Below are 19,263 nucleotides of genomic sequence, written 5' to 3'. Positions count from 1 at the left end.
AAAGGGAAATTAGTTTTTGTCACATTATGGTCAAGTGATCATAGAAAAAGAAAACAATAAAAATTGTTTCAAAAAAAATTTTAAAAAAAATATTTATTAGTTAATAATTTGTTCAAATAAAGTTGATTATTGAGTTATTGGAGTTAGGAGAAATGAAAGGAAGTTTATGTTTTTTGTTGGTATTGAGATGAAAAACTCAACAAACACATAAAATAGTTGTTCCCTAAGAACATACAAATAATGTCATTATTTGCATTTTGAAAAAAAAGCTGCAAAAATGAGATATTTACAACGAATCAATCTCCAATCCTGCGTCATCATCTTCATCTCCTTCATCACCAGCCCCGAACACAGCAATATCTTCTGCATCACCACCTGTAGGATCTGCTTCACTTATTTGAACCGTATCAGGAAGTTGTTTGTATTCTTTCAATTTTCTTGCTTCCTCTGGTGTGTAACGATCAATGACATCTGCTTTATCGTCTTGAAAATCTCTCAAACTAACAAGAATTATATCACCAGCAGAAACCCACTTCTTTCTACGCATGGTCCCTCGGATCGTGCATTGCCTTTTTTTCCCGTCAAAGCTGTAAGAAATTCATTATAATAATGAAGAAATTGTTCATAAGAAAAAGATATCTTTTATTTATTAATCGTACCAATTTGCTTCAAGGCGTGCATTTCCTAGAAGTCGAATAACCTGTGCATATTCCTGGCATTCATCCTTAAAAATCAATTCTCGTTTTACAGCTTCGCTTTCTTTTTTGCCTAAAAAATAAAAATATCAAAGCGAGGGCAATAAACTCAACACTAATTTTATTATCATAATTATAAAAGATTACCTTTGCGGCATCCTTTTCCTCCTTTACCCTTATTTTTTGGCATTTGATCTAATAAATTATATGGGACATCCCAAATCAAAATTTAGAGAAAATTTTCGTCTTTGGAAATAATGAATAATCAAGAAATAATGAACAGAATTATATCAAATAACTTTAAAGAGATTGTGGTTAGCATGAATTAGTCTCCTTTTGATCATTTCCTATAATAATTATTATTATCAAATTTCATCATCAATTATTTTTTCTTTCAAATCAATTTTCGTTAATTGAAACATGAAAAGTGAAAAATCTTTAAAAAAAGACAAAACAAAGGAACGAGAATTATAATTACAACATATTCATTTATGCTGTGCCTTGAAAAATAAAAGAAAGAAATATTTGTTTGATAAAACAAGGTGTTGTTGAATGAAATCATTTTGCTTTCTGCATTTTGAAATTCAACGATAAAACTGTTTGGAGAAAGCAATGTACGTGAAATGATAACAGAGCAATTACAGTTTATCAAGTGTGCATGAATTTGTTAAATGGAGCAAATCAAATAAATAACAGTAACTTAAAAGGCTTTTAGAAAGAAAATTCATTGGTTTCAATCGCTGTGAACTTATTTTTTGAAATTTATTTAAATTCTTGTTGAGCGCCTCCTTGTGACATGTTCAGCCCTTTCCGCCTTCCCTTCTTTCTTTGATTCATTTTGATTTCCAGTCGATCGTGATGAAGAAATTAATTCGATTTCTTGAGGACTTTCTCCCTCTCGTTGGATGCTCGCACTTTTTGCCCGACTACGGCTTCGACTTCTGGTCATGGGCCCCCTCATATTTTGTTCGTCATCTTCGATAAGAGTTGCTTGATCGTGGAGTTCCTCGCGCAACATTGGAGAGGTTTCATCAGCAATTTCACTTGACTTTTTGCTGCTTCTGCTTCTTCTTTCTTCTTTTTTTTCGCTTTCATTGTTGATATTTTGTGATGATTCGGAACCTGCTAATCGTGCTAATTCATCTGAGACAAATGAGTTGTTTAAGTTTGAAGAAGTGATATCAATTTCATTTTCTTCACAACTTGCTGTAGGACGAAAATGCTTCCATGGAATGAACATATACTCTGGAACATCTTTCATATATTTAACATATTTCCCATTCAAATATGCAACCAAAGCATTTTCTTCCTAAAAAAATTTTTCAAAATCTTTTCAGAAATATTAGAAAAAATAAGCACACTTCTTTAACAAGTGACCGAATGATAAGCCACGAAACAAATGAGCATAAAAGATTTGTGATTGAATTTTTATATAGACTTATTGATACCCAAAGGAATAGTGTTGCCAAATATTGTGGATGTCTGATCCAATTATAGATGCCTCCAAACAATTCAGTTGGAATTGAAGCAGCCAATGCTTTGCGATGAGAACAACAAAATGCTGTCACAAACAAGATCATTGAAATTGCGACGCAGATTATTGCAAAAGGCAATCTGTATGCGCCAATGAATGAAACTGAAATTGTATCATGTTCCATGATTGGAATCCGCAAGAATAGAGAAATGGTATATAAAACATAAAATACATATGAACAGTATCTGGCAGCTTTTACGCTTTTTGGAAATTGCACCATATTATCTTTTTCCGATAAAAGCAACATTTTGTGACAGCTCCATGAATAAAGTTTGTAAAATGCAACAAAACAAAAAGCTTGATATATAAAATATCTAAATAAAATTATAGTCTCTTTGATAATTGATAGATTTTCAGGAATGCCCATTTCAATCTTTTTAAACGTATTATTACTGAAAATGGGAACAAGAAAAATTTGAAAATATGGTTTCAATATTCAAAGAGGCAAAAATAAACAATCCTTTGTCAGTTTTGAAAAGCAAGAAAATATAAATGCAATTATTGAGTTATTAAACGATAAGATTGTGATTTTGCTCAAAATATAAAACTTAAAGAAACGTGACTTACCAAAAAATACATTGAAGAATAACTCTCCACTTCATGAGGCAGCAAGAAAAGATAATTGAATGACAGACTCGCTCCGATCGATATTGCTTCATTTATATAACTGCAACAAATATATTTTTTTTAAAAAAAACGAAGTACAACAGTTTAAAAATCTCATTTTGAAAAATATTTCCTTCGTTTGAAAATTTTTCACTGATTTAAGTTTACTGTTTGAACTTTATTCAACAAACCACATAGAACAATGCGTTTGACATTTTTTTTTCGTTTTCAACAATACGGTTGAGACATTGAAGTATTATCAATAAAATCTTTTTGCTTTGTCAAGATGAAGCAATGGAATATTTGAATGCATCCGCTTTTGACGTAAATGCATTGAAGGCAACTGAGACATGCCGTGACGAGCTATGCTTCGATTCGATTCAGGAAATTCGGACAAAGTCAACGACTTCTGCAGTTGCTTTGGACAGTTTGAAGAGGCATTCAAGTATGGTGGCAGCTTACCACATTTAATCTCAGCAACCACAACACGATTGTGATACTCCTCTAATTCCTTAATCTGCTTCTCTTTTTCTTCAATTTGCTTAGATAGTTCTGCAATCTGCTTGCTTTTTTTCCCCTTTCGATCTTGGTCGACTTCATCATCGGAAATTTTTGTTTTATTTTTCCTTCTTTCCAACTTTGAGCGTTGAAGCCCCGAAAACTGTGAATAATTATCTCTTGATTTTCTGAAGAAGCCAGCAGAATGCTCTTCATTCGACTCTTGTTCACTCACATCATCTAAATATTTTTCAAACTCTTCTTTTTTCATATTTCCTTTAGAAAAACTTCCAGAAGACGAACTTCTGCAATCCTTTGCGTCTCTCTCCAATCTCTTCTCCTTCCTTTGCAGCGCTTGAAGCTCCTCTCTCAGCTTCACAAGGACTCTTGCAAGAGCCCCACGCACGCCGCGGCCCATAAATGAAAACTCCCTTTCGTCCTGCGGAAACGCATCTTTGTCCAGTTTGTGCTTGAAAAGACGTGTGGACGGCGATGGGATGGGCGAGAGGGAAGACGAGCTGTGCGAAGAAAGCCGTCCCATTGCAGACTGGGCGCGCTGCTGGCTGCGCTTGAATGGCACGTTGTGGTGTCTTCCGTGATGTGAAGAGCTCTTATTTGCAGAAGAGTATAAGCTTGCATCAAAAGAAGAAGAAGAAGAAGATGATGATGATGATGATGATGGAGATAATGAGCGTAGCGGCACATTACGATCTGAAGTGTCTAATGCTTGAAACAGTGAAGAATTTTGAACGTTAAGTTGAGGAAGAGAAAATGAAATGACAGGAGATGGTTCTTTTGATGGATCGTGTATTGACGTTGACGTAAACTGAGGCTGAACAATTGGAATGTTTGCGTTTGATTGATTTGCTGAATGATAAGATGTGTTCAAAGCAGTAGGATATTGCAAAGATGAAGAAGGGATTTTTCCAAAAGAATCGTGAAATGCTTGAGTGGAAGAAGAAGAAGAAGAAGAAGAAGAAGATAGGAAGTTTTCTTGTTGTGATGGACGGAATCCTAATGAAGATTGTTCATTCCGTGTGAAAACATTTTCTGTATGGCTCCTTTCCTGAGTTTGAACAGGAATTTGTGTTGAAGGTTTCTGAGAAGGCAACGTGCCAACAAATGATTCATTTGATGAGCTGGCATTGCTCAACGGAGAATTAAAGTTCCGTGCAGTTGAGTGATTATATGTTGGATCTGATGCCAATATTGAGGAAACGGGTTGAGGATGATTTTGTATCTGAGATGGAGACAAAGAACTTGTTGTGATTGATGAAAGAGGCACGGTGACAGATGGTGAACGCGAAATTGATGAATTCATCTTTTCGTCACTTGCCATTGATTTAAGTTGTTGTGTTAATGATTGAGTGGTAATTATTAATTGCCTGTTTGATTCTTCTAACTAAATTGAAAAAAAAAGATTATATTTTTCATTGAAGAATACAAAAATAAATAAATAATAATAATAATAAAACCTTTTCTTTTTCAGATTTAAGGATTAAATATTTATTTTTCTCGTCTTCACATTCTTTTTGTAGATTTTCTATTTTTTCTTTTAATCGTGGTATCTCTTGAACATCTTTTTCCAATGATGAATACTTTTTTTCCATTTCCTGTGATTTCACAGAAACCTTTCGAAAATCACAACAAAATGAATTTTTAAATAAAATGGAAATGCATTCAACATACTGTGCTCTCTTTGCTTTTCAGCAAAATCATTTCAGAATTAAGTTTTGCAATAGTCGCTTCAAGATCAATTCTTTTTTGTCGTTCCATCATAAGTTGTTGAGATATTTCTGATTGGCTATTTATCAATAATTTCAATTGCTTACATTCCATCATTTGTTCAGCCTTCATTCAGTTGTGACGTTCATGAAAAATTCAAAGTCAGAAAAAAATGTCAATGATATTTCTTCAATATATATCATACAAGTTGTTTTTCAAGCAAATTAACATGCGAGCGTAGATTATATATCACAGATATTGCAGCTACAAGATTATTAATGAAATCATAATAAACTGGAATTTTTCAAATAAACCTTGCGAATGTGCTATAGGATCCGATTGCTCTATATTTGTTTTTGTGGTAGAAAGCATCTGTTGTTTTTTAAATTCAAATCTTCAATGTCTATTCGCAAAAACTTTTTTGAAATAGAATTCAATTTAATATGGGCAGTCTTTTGCTTCAGTGAAAAGTTTTTCTTAAAAAAATGTATCCACAATATTACTAATAATTTATGTAATAGGAATCAAAATGTTATTCAAAATTATTTGTAACCATAAATAATTTAAAATTTTTATTTGTGGAGGCAAAAGTGCTTAGTGGAATGATGCCGTTCGCATCGTTGATTTATTTCATTATGCCGTATTATCTTGATGCGGCGATTGTGGGTTCTGGTCGTTCAAGTTTGTTAGCCTGTGAGATTTTTTGAAATTGTTATTATTTTATGCCTTAAGTTCATCAGCCAACATCAAAACTATCTTGCTCCCAAGGATTGCGTACATTTTCTAAAACTCTTGGCATCAGCACGGACTTATCGAAACTGGAGATTTTTGCACAGCAAAGGCAAACAGATTCTCTAAATCATTGGACTCTTTTTCAGCACTCAACAGAATTCACAGAAATTTCTCCTCAAAATCAGCACAAAATCTGGAAAAATGAAAAGATCTCGCAAAATTTGACAACATTCGACGTTCAATTTTCTTGGAAAGCCGTGAAAGACAGATATTACACATTTTTTGAAGTTGATCATATGCCATGTTTTACAGATGATATTTCAAAGATTTATGGAACACCAGTGGGGGAAATTGCTTCATCTCCTCTTGGAGAAGTCGAATTGAAACTTTATAATCATCTCGTGTTCTACGTAAACTATTCTTTGGTTCAGCAAAATGTTATGAACTCACCGTTTATAGTCACAGGCTGTTCCGTATCAGCTCATTCTTACGATTGGTCCAGAATTTTGAGTGAAAGTGAATTTTTACAACTTGTGAATGAGGGAAGTCTAAATGAAATTCCACTCACAGGCATTAACAAGCCCATATCTGTGCCAGGATCAGTTCTACTGAACCCAATATCAAAGAACGGCTTTTCCACATCTGCGCCCATTATTTCAACATATTCCAGCCACTGGACAAATGTTGGTCATCAAGTGCCAACCGTGTCCAACTACCGTTTATCTTTATCTCCAATCACTGGATGCTCCACACATGGGCCCGGCTTCTTTGTGTATTCGTCTGTTGTGTCTGTGCTTATTGTTCTGCTTCTCATTGCAGGACTCGTTTTCGTCAAGCGCACACTTTCGCGAGAACTATCTGCGCTGCGTCGATGCCCTCATTCTGAGTCCACGCTTTTGATAAAGTCAATCGATCCCCTCGAAGCGCCTTCTTCTTTTTCTGTCTCTGCTGCTTCTTCCGATGATGCCATGTCCGAGGGAAATGTCTCAGAGCCTGTGTTTTCCGCTCATTCATCACCGTCCTCCGCATCGCACCCGCTTTATCGGTATAGCCACTCATCAGCTGCTGCGACTGCATCGCCTGCTCTGTCTTCTTCTAAGCTTCCATTGACAAGCACGACCATTTCATCACATTCACCTCATTCATCCGCAATGCTATCCACTTCACCCACTTCACCACTGTCTTCTTCCTCGTCGCTTTCGTTGGCTTCTCTTTCTCCTTCATTCGTGTCTCTTCCTTCAACCATTTCATGCACTTCTTCAACTTCATCATCATCATCTTCTTCTTCCACTTCTTCTAATTCTCCTTCCTCTTCATCTTCCACCACCGCCACCTCTTCTTCTTCTTCTTCTTCTTCTGCCTTCCCCTCAGCCTCGCAGTCTCCCAGTGTGAAGTTCGCCTCTCTCTACCAGCCGTCCTCTCCCATTCTGCACGAGACGCTTTCCTGGCGCAACATCTCCCACGACGTCATGCGCTCTCCCAAGCACCGACAGCTCGTTGCCTCCACCGTCTTCTTCGGCTTCGTGTTCAGTTGGGTCATCCTCGCTGCGTTTGCGTTCCTGTCGCTGCTTTCGGGCGAGAACAGAATCAGAGGGAGTGTCAAGGAGCTCGTCGTGTGGCTGCTGCTGTTGTTGTTTCTGGCGGTTGTTGTCGCAGCTGCTGTGAAGAAGAAAACAAACCTGCTTTTCACAATCAGCTTGGCAGAGCTGCGCACAAAGGCACGGATTATGACGGAGAAGACGATGAGAGAGAACTCGCTTTCATTCGAGTCTGAGGCAGCAGAAGGCACAAACACTGCAGAAATCAACTGCTCGTCCCCGTTTTCGACTTCTTCTGTCGCGTCTGTCGGATCGCTCTCTGCGCTTTCTGTGCCAAACACAGAATTCCATCCGCTTTCTGCCCGCGAGGCGCCTGAAACCCTTTCTCATTCTGCCAAATTTCTGTTTTTCCCCACTTTTCTCTCTCTTCTCGTCTTTTTCTCACCTCTGCTGCTGTCGGATGTGCTGTCGCTGCTGCTGGGGAGTGTGCATGTGCTACGAGGAGGAGATGTGTGTTTTTTGCTCTTTCTGTTTGTGTTTATGTGCTCTGTTGTGGTGTGTGCCAGTTTGAGAGTGGGGAAGAAGGCACAAAAGAAAGCGCAGAAGGAGATTACGATGTATTTGGAGAATTCAGTTTCTGATGTGTTTTATTTGAAAAATGAAAAGGATACAAAATATGACAGAGAAAATAATTCAGCTGAAACTGAAACTTCATTGAATGATTGTGAAGACGAGGAAGATGAAAACCCAAAAAGTCAATTTCCATCATTCTCCACCTTAACATCATCACAAAATTCTTCTTCTTCTTCCTCCTCCTCCTCCTCCTCTTCTTCTTCTTCTATTTCAGGTTCTTCATCATTGCATGTTCCCAACAGACTTGTTCTGGCTCATCATGAAAGCAGCGAAATGCAAGTTGATGTTGAAAGAGAACTTGGCAATGAAATCAATGACAAAAATGACAAAAATGGAACAAATGAAAAAGAAGAGAAAAGAGAAAGAAGCAACACCTCAATCAATTTTCCAATTTATTCAACAACTGACACAGAGAAACTTCTTTCAGAATCTGATTCAATATCATCACCATCATCATCACTTTCTTCCTCTTCTTACTCTTCTTCTTCTTCAACATCTATTCTTCATCATCCTCCTTCCTCAGCACATTCACCTGTATCTGAGCACGAACAACACTCCTTAGCATCTCCCAAGCGCCATCAAGACAACCGCTTCCACAACCCTTTCTCTCGCTTCAGCACTCGCTTGCCTTTTCGTCCTCCTTCTTCCTTTTCCCCCTTCCATCCATCTGACACCTCCACAAGTTTGTTCCCTTCTCCACCTGCTTCCACACCCCGCTCCAAATGCCGTGCTTTCTGCTCTTCAATTGCATCTTTCTTTCATCCCCCTCCTTTTCCTCATTATGTCTCCCCTATCCCTCGTCTCATCCCCACAAAACGCTCAATCATGCTGCTTCCGCTTTCTCTCTCTTTCTTCGCTTCTCTCTTGCCCTTCCTATCGATCTGTGCGTTTGTGTGGCACATTGCTGACGAATACTCGCTCATGTCCACGCTTTTTTCCTTCTGGTTCCACACTTTTCTTTCTTTCTTGCTCTTCCTCGCTTCTTCCGCTGTGTGTGGAGTCATCCTAGTGTGGATGCTGGTGCGGAGAGAGAACCACCGCTGGTGGAAGCCTGTGTACTTTGTGGGAGTGTTTGTGGGGTTAGAAATATCATTGATGCTTCTGATTAAGTATTTTGTGTGCTTCAAGTTCGCTCCTGTTGAGCAGATGGTTATAGAAGCATTCCCAGAATCTGCTCTTTTAACACTGGCACGTCGCTTTGCGGTGAGGATGATGATGCTGCTGCGCTCATTCTTGCTGGTTCTGGCAGCCATCGTCATCTGCTCGTCAACGGCACTTCGCTCTGCGGTGTGGTTTATAAAGGCGTTGTATGGATCGTTGCCTGATGAACAGTGAAAAGGAAAGTTTTGCGAAGAAGAGCTTTCTTCTTTTTTTTTTTATTATTTTTTTAATATTAAAATCAAACATTCATTTTTTCGTTAATGTGAAGAATTTTGATGTTTATTATTAGTATAATTTTCGTTTTTTAACTTTTTCTAGAATTGCAAAATATTTTCGTTCAATTGTTTTCGTTTTTTGAAAAATTGAAAGTGAAATGTATCATATCAAATTTCAATAATTGTTTTTGTAAAAGCAAGACGAGTGACTGTAATAAAATATTTGTTTGGACAAAAAAAGAAACGGATTTTTTGATTTGTTGAATTTGAAGAAAGAATTACTCAATAATTACGAAAGATTAGAAAAAAGATATTTCTTCAAAAATATATTATGGCGCAATTTTTTATTTTTCTGAACCTTGTTATTTTACTATTTGCGTGGAAATGGAAGTAATCTCTTTTCCTATTAGTTCAAGAGATAATTGTGTGTATTTATTATCTTTTCTCTGAAGATATATTTCTTTTTCGTTGCGAAATATTTCTTTTATAAAAATTCAAATAAAGATAATGTTATAGAACCATTTGAGCAATCAGCTTCTGGAACAATTTTCCTCGTTGAGCATACTTTTCTCAAACAAAAATATCTTTTGAAGGCTTTGTTAAAAAGAGATGTCCAAACCAAACATGAAAATTCCACTGTGTTCCATAATGAAGTTGAAAAGTTCAAAAAAGTGAGCTCTCCATTTGTCATCCAACTTGTTGATACGTTTGAAGATGAGTTATATTACTACGTGTTGTTGGAAGGTCCAGGAAGGGGAACAATTCGAAAATATTTGAAGAGAAAAAATGAATCCGATGAAAAGATAACTGAACAAGTTGTCTGGCAAGTTCTTTCGGAAATAATCAGTGGGCTAGATGGATTTCATTCAAAAAGTCTTCTTCATCTTGCTATTTTCCCAGAGAATCTTTGTCTTGGTTATGAAAAGCAGAGTCAACTTGGTTTGAAGAATGAAGAATCCAATTTTGAAATATGAAACGAGTTTTTTTAATGTGTATATATATTATTTTGTAAGGATTTAATTCTGATCCGCAGTCAGTTGTATTTTCAATAAATCACCTAACTTACCCTCTTAACCAATTGATTTATGTTGCTCCAGAATTACTCAATGCCAAAGAGTGTGATATTGCATTTAGAAAATCATTTCTTAACTATCTTTTTGTGTATGATTTACACCTTTGAAGTTATTCTTTGTCAGCAGACATATATTCATTGGGAGTTGTAATATATGAAATGATGACAGGACAATTTCCTTATTCTTTGGAACAAATTATTTCGCCTCAATCCCCTTTACACAGAATTGTGGGATCTTCTTCTCCAGCAAATTCCCAAAGAGACCCCCTCTCGCGAATAAATGGCGAATATTCTGATGAATTGAAGAATATTGTCGTTTCGATGCTTTCTTTGGTATGTGTGAAATAATAAATGAAATGAAATGTTTATGTTGATTTAGCATCATGTTGCTTGTGAACTGAATTTTATTTTTTGATTTCTTTCAATTGAAACATTTTATCTTCATTTTTATTTTAAAAAAAAAAATTATTTGATTTTTCTTCCACTAATTCCAAACTGTTTTTTTTTTTTTTTTTTTTTTTTTTCGAACACACAAAAACAGAATCCTTCAAGTCGTCCAACAGCCGCCCAGCTTCTGAGAAACAAGCGAATCAACAAGCAAATCCAAATTTCGCTTCGCTATTTGCAGAAACAGAACAAGATTCCAATGATTTCTTATTCTTCTTTGCTTTTCCAGGCGACTCAGCGGATGCAGAAAGGTAACTGTTCAAATTTGTTTATTTGACAATTCATTTTTATTTATTTATTTTTAAAAAAAAATACATCGCATTTCTTGCATTTTGTGCCAATCTTTCTTCAACCCAAGGAAATAGCAATTACATCCATTCCTCGCCTTTTGCTTCAACGACACATACTCTCGAACGCCAACCAGAATCAAAGCAGCCAGCTGCATTTTCTCTATCAGCTTCGTCTTTCTCTGCGTTTTCCCCCTCTTCCTCCTCCTCCTTCTCTTCTTCTTCTTCTTCTTCTTCTTTTTCCTCCTCCTCCTCATCATCATCATCATCTTCTTCATCATCTTCTTCTTCTTCTTTCACTTCTACCCCAACAGCCAACCAAATAGCAGACACCGACAATGATGTCGATACAGACGCAGATGCAGATGAAGAAGTTGAGAATTCAGGAGAAGCACAAACAAACAGAAACCAAGCCCCTTCCGCAGCTTGCGAGTTTGGCCCTGGAAATTCACACGAGGGGGAAGAAAGCGCCGCTCCTGATTCATCTCATCTTTCTGGAGCACAAGCAGACGCGGACACAGACACAGACGCAGGCACAAATGCAACAGGAAGCATATTGAATAGAGAAATGACTTCGTTGGAAGACGCCATCAATCAGCAGCCCACGGCCAACGAGCAGCGCGTGTCTGACCAGCAGGCGTTTGAGGCGTCGATGGAGCTGCTGTTTGAGATCACGCAGCATCTGAACATTTCTGCCCCTCTTCTTTCGCTCAACGAGGCGCTGCGGATGTTCCGGGAGTTTCTTCTGCAGCTTCCGGAGAGAGAGGAAAGAAGGGCGTATCTGCCAAAGGTGTTCTTCGACCGCTGCGCAGAAGTGCTCATTCACCAGCACAATGCACTGCCTCTGGAGGGAGGAGAGAAGAAGGAGAAGATGGGGATGATGGGAATGAGGGAAGCGGCAGATGAGTCTGGCTCAGCTTTTGCTTCGGCCTCAGCTTCTGCTTCTGCTTCATCATCATCTTCTTCTGCTTCTTCAGCTTCTTCTTCTTCAATGTCACCTTCTTCTTCTTCTGCTGCTGCCGCTGCTGTTCCTTCTTCCTCTTCTGCAGCCATTCAAGATGCCATCTGTATTCTTCTGTGTGATGTGCTTAAGGATGATGAAGTGCTCCTGAAAGATGTTTTTTCGCCATTTCTGATGAAATCGCTTATTTGTTTGTTTTCTGCCTATCCAACAGCACAACCGCACCAGCCTGAGCTTTCATTGACTTCTTCAGACTCATCATCATCATCTTCTTCTTCTCCTTCTCCTTCACTTCCTTCAGCATCAAATAATGAACAATCATCATCTTCATCTTCCACTTCGTCGACTTCTGAAACTTCTTCATCATCTTCTTCCTCTTCTTCACCTTCACCAGAGCCAACTTCTTCTTCAACGTCTTCTTCTTCTTCTTCTGTTGAAACAGAGCCATCTGCCTCTCTTGCAACGGAAGAACAACCTTCGCCTTCTTCTTCCTCTTCTTCTGAGCAGTCTTCTGAAGATCCTTCTTCTCAACCTGCAACAACAGAGGAAGCTGCAGGTTCGTCAACATCAGACTCTTCTTCTTCTTTCACTTCATCCTCATCTTCATCTTCCCAATCTCCTCCACAAACACCCTCCGCTCAATCCTCTCCCCTTTCTCCCCTCTCTTCCCTCTCTTCCCACCCCTCCCCTCTCATCATCCACCGCCCACTGCACGCTCTCCGCGCTGTGAATTCCATCTTGTCCTTCAGTGACCCTGCCATCGCCCGCTGCTTTGTCGAGCTGCGTGGCTGTGCAGCGGCTGTTGAGCTGCTCCGATGCGAAGACGAAGAAATCGTGCGGCAGGCAGCACTCTGCTTACACAGGGCGATCGAGACAGACCTGAAGAATAATCCAGTCGAGCCCAGTTTGAATGCGAATATGGTCGAGTTGTTTGAGGCAGGTGTTGTGCAGAGCAGCGAGAACAAGAGGCTTATGGCGCAGATCCTGCTAACGCTGAATGCAGACGCGAAAGTCGACAGGCATTTCTTGTCCGTTGTGAAGTTTGCACTGGAGTTTGTGACTACGTCCGCGAAGAGCATTGATGTGAGGAACCAGATGCTGCTTTTGCTAGTTGAGTTTGCTTATTTCGCAGGTGTGGTGGAAAGAAGAAAAATGATTGTTATTTCTTTTTTCTTTCTTTTGAGAGTGGTTTTCACAAAATCTCAAAAAAAAAAAAAAAAAGTTTATTTTGATTTGTGATTCTTTTGAAGAGTTTTATCAATCTGTTGGAATCATATATGAATTATTTTATTATTTATTATTTATTATTTATTTATTTTTAATGTTTTCTTCAAGACCATCATTTCCTCTTTATGGAATGCAATGCTGTCGAGACGTGTGCCTCTCTTCTTTTGACTGCCTCAAGTGAGACGCTCCTCCGCGTCTGCAGTCTTCTCCACTCGCTTTTGATCGACGGCGAAGAGGCAGTGCGAAATGCTGCGCGGACAACACTCATCGAAAACGAAGGTGCGATGGAGAGACTAAGGAACATTGCAATGGCAGAGGAAACTTATGCAGCCAATGGGGAAGGGAGGAAGGCAGCTTCTTCTTCTGAATCGTCTGGATCGTCTGAAGAAGGAAGAGTTGGAAGCACAACAAGTGAAAACGAAGATAGAGGCGAAGAAGCAGAAGCAAGGGCATCATCAACGGAAGCAACGGAAGCAATTGGAACAACAGAAACTGGAGAAGCAGAAGATAAGAATGAAGCTGAACTCCTTTCACAGCTGAAGACGTTTGTGAGTGAAATCACTGAGTGCATCACAGTTGATCCAGAGCTGTGGAAGCACTGCTATCACACAGCCAGCCACTTTGCAGAGAAAGTCGACGAATCTTCGCTCGACGAGCTGAGCAGAACGTCGATGGCCTTTGTCATCTCCAGCTTCAAGCTGTTTGAGGAGAAGCTGCGGGGCAGCAGCGACGAGGAGAAATCCAAACTGGCCCCGAGGGAACTGCTGGTGGAGTGTGCTAATTTGGTGGAGAAATGCGGAGATTGTGCTCAATGCATAGTGAGGGACGAGATGTGCCGTGTGATTGGCGCAGCGCTCGGGAAGGAGGAAGAGTGTGTGGCATCGGTGTGGTCTCCTGAACTGATCAGCTGCTGTGTGAAGCTCCTGGGTATCCCAGACGACTCTGACGTGTTTCTCCATCTTCTGCCGCTGCTGCGGGTGACGCGCTGTGCAGTGCCGGCGATTGGCGAGGCGCTGGTGGATGAAGAGGCATATGCAGTGCTGGTGCAGCTGATGAAGGGTGCAGAGCCGAAGGTGCTGAAGAGGATAGCAGTGTGCTTGTCTAATCTGATACAGATGAGACTGGACAGTTCTGAAAGTTCAGGAAGTTCGGATAACCCGAGTGGGTTGGATGGTTTGAATGGCTTGGATGGCTTGAATAGTTCAGATAGTTCGAGTAGTTCGAGTAGTTCAAACAGCATACAGGAGACATCAGGTGCAGTGCATGTGGATTCAGAAAGGTTCATCAGCAACAAATGGGACTGCGAAATGAAAGAAATGTTCGATTCAGAGCAAGCCAATGACGATACTCGAAAGTATTTGGCAAAAGGGCTGTTTGACCTGTACACAAACAGGCAGCTGCCGAACTTCTTTGATTCAGTCATTGCTTTTGCTGCGAAGTTTGTGAAAGAGAAGCTGAATGAGGAGGATGCGGCAGATCCCATCATCGAGAAGTTGTACTGGGCAGCAAATGTGAAAGGTTTGCATAATTCTCTTATTTTTTTTCAATTGTTTCCATTCAATGAAAAAATTTTTTATGAAAATATATTTTTCAATGTGCAATTAATTTGTCTGTTTTTCACAAACAACAACTTTCTATTCCATTTTGTTCACTCTGATTTGCGAACTATTGTCTAATTCTTTTGTTTCACATTCAATTATTTAATTTTAGATAATCATCCTCTTTTGTTGGCCCAAGGAATCGATCAATTGTGCGGGTGTGTTGTGCAGAACGGGACAGACGAGCAGATTAAAAGAGCCATTCAAATTCTTCTGCGCTTTTCGGCGAGTGAAAGCAGCGATGTTTTGGCTTCCTTGAAAAAGTGTGTGTCTTCTGACACGCTGATAGCGATGGCGATGCAGTGCGAGAAGGATTATTCGCCTGATGCACAAGCACTTTTGGCGCTGCTGTATCCAGAAGAGAAAGGTTGATAAATGCTGCTGCAGATGCAATGGCCAAGAAATGGTTGTGTTTGCATTTGTTGTTGAATTTTTCTGTTATTTCTTTTCTTTATTGTTTTTATTATTTTCACTATTCATTTCCATTTTTGTGAGTAATTTATGTTTTGTTGCGTTCGTGTTCACATTTTCGTGTGTCGGTTGTATTTTTATTGAACTTTATTAAGCAATCAGAAACACATTTTGTATTCTGAACAATTGTCGTGTTCTTCAATAGTCGAAATAATCTCTTTTCCATCTTTGTTTTATTGCCTTGCTATTTCATTTCTCTTTTTTCAGCTTCATTTTTCAAGTTCAATTTGAACTTAGCGAAAAAATAATAAAACCTTAAGCTGTCTTTCATATTTTTATTTTGGGGTTGGATTATCATGTTAAAAGAAATACGCAACAATTACAATTATTATTCAATACAAGACGAAAAATGCAACGATAAACAAAAAACGGAGGAAATGAGTTGGTATGAAATTTTATCCTTTTAAGGAGCAACCCGTTTTGCGCATAAATCGAAAACTCTTGAAGAATGGATGTGCCTAATGAATTCAAATATCAGAAGCCAAAAAGATAACAATAAGAAATAGGATTACAAGATAATAATGTAAATTATATAAATAAGACAAATATTAATATTTATTAAGAATCGTTTAATAAAATTCTAAGCACAAACATGAGGAACATTGCCGAATTCGTGGATGGGGATATGATACATCACAGCAAGCACTGCCTCGCCAATGAGATCGCCTGCTGTGTGTGAGTGAATGTGGCATCCAAGAATACGATGGGTTTTGGTATCATACAAAGTCTTGATGAATCCGTTCTGCTGTTCTGTTGTTTGAAAAGATTAAAAAATATTTTTTTTAAAAAAAAATTGAGAGGGAGAGAGAGAAATATTCAAAGAAAATTCATTTTGTTTGTGGAAAAAAAATCACAAAAATGATTAGGCAATCAATAGTTCGATAAAAATGGTAATTTGAAAAACTCAAAAATATCAAAAAAAAAAAAAAAAAAAAAAAAAAAAAAAAAAAAAAAAAAAAAAAAAGTAAAAAAAAATATTCAACAAATAGCAAACCATCAGTCGTATCTCTGCAGTTGTCATTGAATCGAAAGACCTCTGCACAAAATTCCTTTTCTGCGTCCTTTTGGCATTTTTTGCATTCCTCCTTGTTGTCAATCTTCTTCCACCCAGCTTTTTCGAGTGAGTGTTCCGTCTCTCCCACAAAAGCGATCTCGGGGTCTGTGTAGATGACGCACGGAATGTGAGAAGGTGAGAGTGTGCAGCTGGGCGTGAGAGAAGGAAGCTTGTTCTCAACATCCACGCCTTTGCGTGAGAGAATGAAGTCAATCACTTTGATTCCTTTTTTGATTGATTTTGTTTTGGAGATTATATCAAAATGATTGAATAGCGAGATTAAAGTTAAAAGTTAAAAAAGATGAAAAATATGAATAAAACAGAGGCGAATAATAAAGAATGATTATGAAATGTTTGAAATTATTCAAAATCACTATGCAAACCATCCTCTTCTGCCTTGTGTGCCAGTCTGTGCCCTTTCACGCAATCTCCAATTGCAAAGATGTTCTCGACAGAAGTCATCAAATTCTCGTCCACAGCAAAAGTTCCATCTTTTTCAATTTTGATCTGAGAGGCCTGCGATTTCTCAGAGGAAGAAGACGGGTGATGTGACGAAGAAGCAGAATCTGAGGTGCTTTCAATCAGTTTGAGAGAGTCCGGAATTGAAGGAACCCGGCCAACACATACAAATACAAGGCTGGCATTAACCTGTGTTTTGAAGCAGACGAAAATGCATTCGAACGTTGCATTCAATCAAAAATCACGTTTCATTCAAAATGATATTAGAAAAATGGTGATTAGGAGGAGGGAAAAATCTATAAACAGAAAATATAAATTTACGCAAAGTCCAAACAGAAGCTTTCTCTTTTGTATCATTGTGCATATAATGAACAACTGCTCTAGCGCTTTCCTTCATGTCGCCGTGTAACGAGTCGCTCTTGAGCACATCAACTCCTTCAACAGATACGTTCATATGAAAAGTTATTCCACTTTTTTCCATAATCTCTTTGTGCTGCTGGCTGATGTCTGCATCGATTCCTGCTCCAATCATCTCCGCAAAATCAAGGAATGTAACATGGCTTCCAAGTCGGTTCATTGTCGTTCCCTTTTTTTTCCCAAAAAAGGATAGTTCCAAAAAATAAAGAAGATATAAGAAAATACAATTTCAAAAAAGGAAAAAAGTTTCATAAAAAGGTAGTAAAAAAAGTGAAGTGTGAAAGAAATTATTGAATAATAATTATTAATTCAAACAAGTTCAAGGCCAATTGCCCCAGTTCCAATTATAACAATATCACTTGGAACTTCTCGAATATCATTGATTGAATCAGAACTAATTATCACTTTCCCATCAAATTTGCAGCTTGGAAGATCTTTTGGCCTACTTCCTACAGCAATAATCACATTATCTGTTGTTAAAAGCTTATCTTCGATGCCAGAACGCTTAATACAAATTGTGCGCGCATCTTGTAATTGAGCTTCTCCGCTGTAAAATGTAACTCCTCGTTCTTCCAACAATTTTTGAAGTTGTTGCCTCTGCAACTGCTGAGTTGCTAAAATCTTTTCTTGAAGTATACCAAGATCAAATTTTGGTTGTTCATTTTCTGTTAATCTCACCCCAAAGCTCTGGAGTTTCTTTTTATCGTTTGCTCTTTTATACAACGAACTTCCAAAAAGAAGTGCTTTCGATGGAACACAGCCCACATTCACGCAACATCCACCAAGATAATTCTTCTCAACTAATGCGGCTTTAAGTCCAAAATCAACTGCTCTCATAGCAGCTCCAATTCCACCAGGGCCACCTCCTTCGGAAAATTGTGAATTTAATTTTATATTAACGAAAATTTCAAACCAATAATTATTACATCATAATTCGAATGATCTGCCATTTCAGGGGATAATAAATAGTTTTAGTTAAAAAGCTATTTCAAGAAATTCGCAGGCAACTCGAGTTGTTCATGGTTATTGCTTTGCTAACTTTTGAATAATCTGGAAAATGTCTGCAAATTATAGTATGGGTTGATATTTTTTGCACTCTGGTTTTTTTTTTTTTTTTTTTTTTTTTTTTTTTTTACTTTTTTTTTTTTTTTTTTTATGGATTTTTTAAGAGTTTTGTTTGTTTTCAAAAACAATATTTCTATTTTTGAAAACTGAGTTGATTTTTTTCCATGAATATTTTTATTGTTGTTTAATCAAAAATACATTTTTTCAAGTTCAATAAATTGATTTATCAGATTTATTTGCTCATTGTTCGGAAAAAATAGCTTAAATAAAACATGAATACGAAATTTATAATAATGCTAATAACCCTGGTTGTAGTGAAGATAAAAATTCGTCGCTTCCGTAACCAATTTTCCTCTTGAATTATAAAATAAAAAATAAAAAATAAAAAATGAAAAATGAAAAATAAATAAATCAAACAAACTAACTATTTCATTTTTCATGAAAATACTCGAATGAAATAGAGATTGCTACACGCCAATTGCAAATAGAATCCCTTCCTGCAACCCCTTTGCATCAATAAAAAAAATCCATTTTCACTCATTTCGCATTTTGGCCTCTTTCTCTTGAACTGAAATTCCATCAATATCTGTGAAAAAAATACATCAAATGCCCAATCAAAATGTTCATGCAATCTTGTTCCATGCATCCCATCCCTTTTGTGAAAAGTGTCCGTTTCAGCCAATCGAGGCAAAAACTAATCATTTCTTTCAAAACATCAAAAATCTCTTCAAATAAAAATATCACAAATAATCCACCTAAAAACATACATTAATGTGTGGTGCAGAATCGCTAAACTTCCATCGCTCATTCCTCTTCCATTCATCTGTTTTCATCAATCTTCACATCATTCATTTCTTTCCCTGATGCC

General features: G+C 37.8%; 6 protein-coding genes across 6 annotated transcripts; 2 read left to right on the top strand and 4 right to left on the bottom strand.

Moving 5' to 3' along the window:
* Positions 1-92: 92 nt before the first annotated feature.
* On the bottom strand, positions 93-902 carry MONOS_1888 (Translation initiation factor 1A). Its single transcript, XM_067871768.1, has 3 exons — positions 843-902; positions 660-768; positions 93-587 (listed from the first exon to the last, which is right to left on the bottom strand). Exons 1-3 carry the CDS (start codon positions 883-885, stop codon positions 287-289), a joined length of 453 nt encoding a protein of 150 aa, XP_067721649.1. The 5' UTR covers positions 886-902; the 3' UTR covers positions 93-286.
* Positions 903-1,163: 261 nt separating this feature from the next.
* Positions 1,164-2,628, bottom strand: MONOS_18098 (uncharacterized protein). Its single transcript, XM_067871082.1, has 2 exons — positions 2,057-2,628; positions 1,164-2,004 (listed from the first exon to the last, which is right to left on the bottom strand). Exons 1-2 carry the CDS (start codon positions 2,594-2,596, stop codon positions 1,462-1,464), a joined length of 1,083 nt encoding a protein of 360 aa, XP_067721648.1. The 5' UTR covers positions 2,597-2,628; the 3' UTR covers positions 1,164-1,461.
* Positions 2,629-3,094: 466 nt separating this feature from the next.
* On the bottom strand, positions 3,095-5,172 carry MONOS_1887 (uncharacterized protein; the record flags this gene model as incomplete). Its single annotated transcript, XM_067871767.1, has 4 exons — positions 3,095-4,735; positions 4,809-4,964; positions 5,023-5,078; positions 5,166-5,172. The coding sequence occupies 4 exons, from the start codon at positions 5,170-5,172 to the stop codon at positions 3,095-3,097; spliced, it is 1,860 nt and encodes a 619-aa protein (XP_067721647.1).
* A 488-nt stretch (positions 5,173-5,660) lies between these two features.
* MONOS_1886 (uncharacterized protein) lies at positions 5,661-9,568 on the top strand (the record flags this gene model as incomplete). Its single annotated transcript, XM_067871766.1, has 2 exons — positions 5,661-5,739; positions 5,791-9,568. 2 exons carry the CDS (start codon positions 5,661-5,663, stop codon positions 9,294-9,296), a joined length of 3,585 nt encoding a protein of 1,194 aa, XP_067721646.1. The 3' UTR covers positions 9,297-9,568.
* Positions 9,569-9,721: 153 nt separating this feature from the next.
* MONOS_1885 (putative Protein kinase domain) lies at positions 9,722-15,663 on the top strand (the record flags this gene model as incomplete). Its single annotated transcript, XM_067871765.1, has 8 exons — positions 9,722-9,761; positions 9,842-10,276; positions 10,351-10,453; positions 10,520-10,742; positions 10,951-11,107; positions 11,215-13,236; positions 13,440-14,849; positions 15,042-15,663. The coding sequence occupies 8 exons, from the start codon at positions 9,722-9,724 to the stop codon at positions 15,299-15,301; spliced, it is 4,650 nt and encodes a 1,549-aa protein (XP_067721645.1). The 3' UTR covers positions 15,302-15,663.
* MONOS_1884 (putative dihydrolipoamide dehydrogenase) lies at positions 15,660-18,280 on the bottom strand (the record flags this gene model as incomplete). Its single annotated transcript, XM_067871764.1, has 7 exons — positions 15,660-15,858; positions 15,993-16,150; positions 16,395-16,679; positions 16,838-17,102; positions 17,248-17,499; positions 17,646-18,196; positions 18,244-18,280. 7 exons carry the CDS (start codon positions 18,278-18,280, stop codon positions 15,796-15,798), a joined length of 1,611 nt encoding a protein of 536 aa, XP_067721644.1. The 3' UTR covers positions 15,660-15,795.
* Between the last annotated feature and the right edge of the window lie 983 nt (positions 18,281-19,263).

This window comes from Monocercomonoides exilis (assembly GCF_001643675.1).
Source record: "Monocercomonoides exilis strain PA203 chromosome Unknown scaffold46-794033, whole genome shotgun sequence".
NCBI lineage: Eukaryota > Preaxostyla > Oxymonadida > Polymastigidae > Monocercomonoides > Monocercomonoides exilis.
This window is presented reverse-complemented; position numbering and strand designations above follow the sequence as displayed.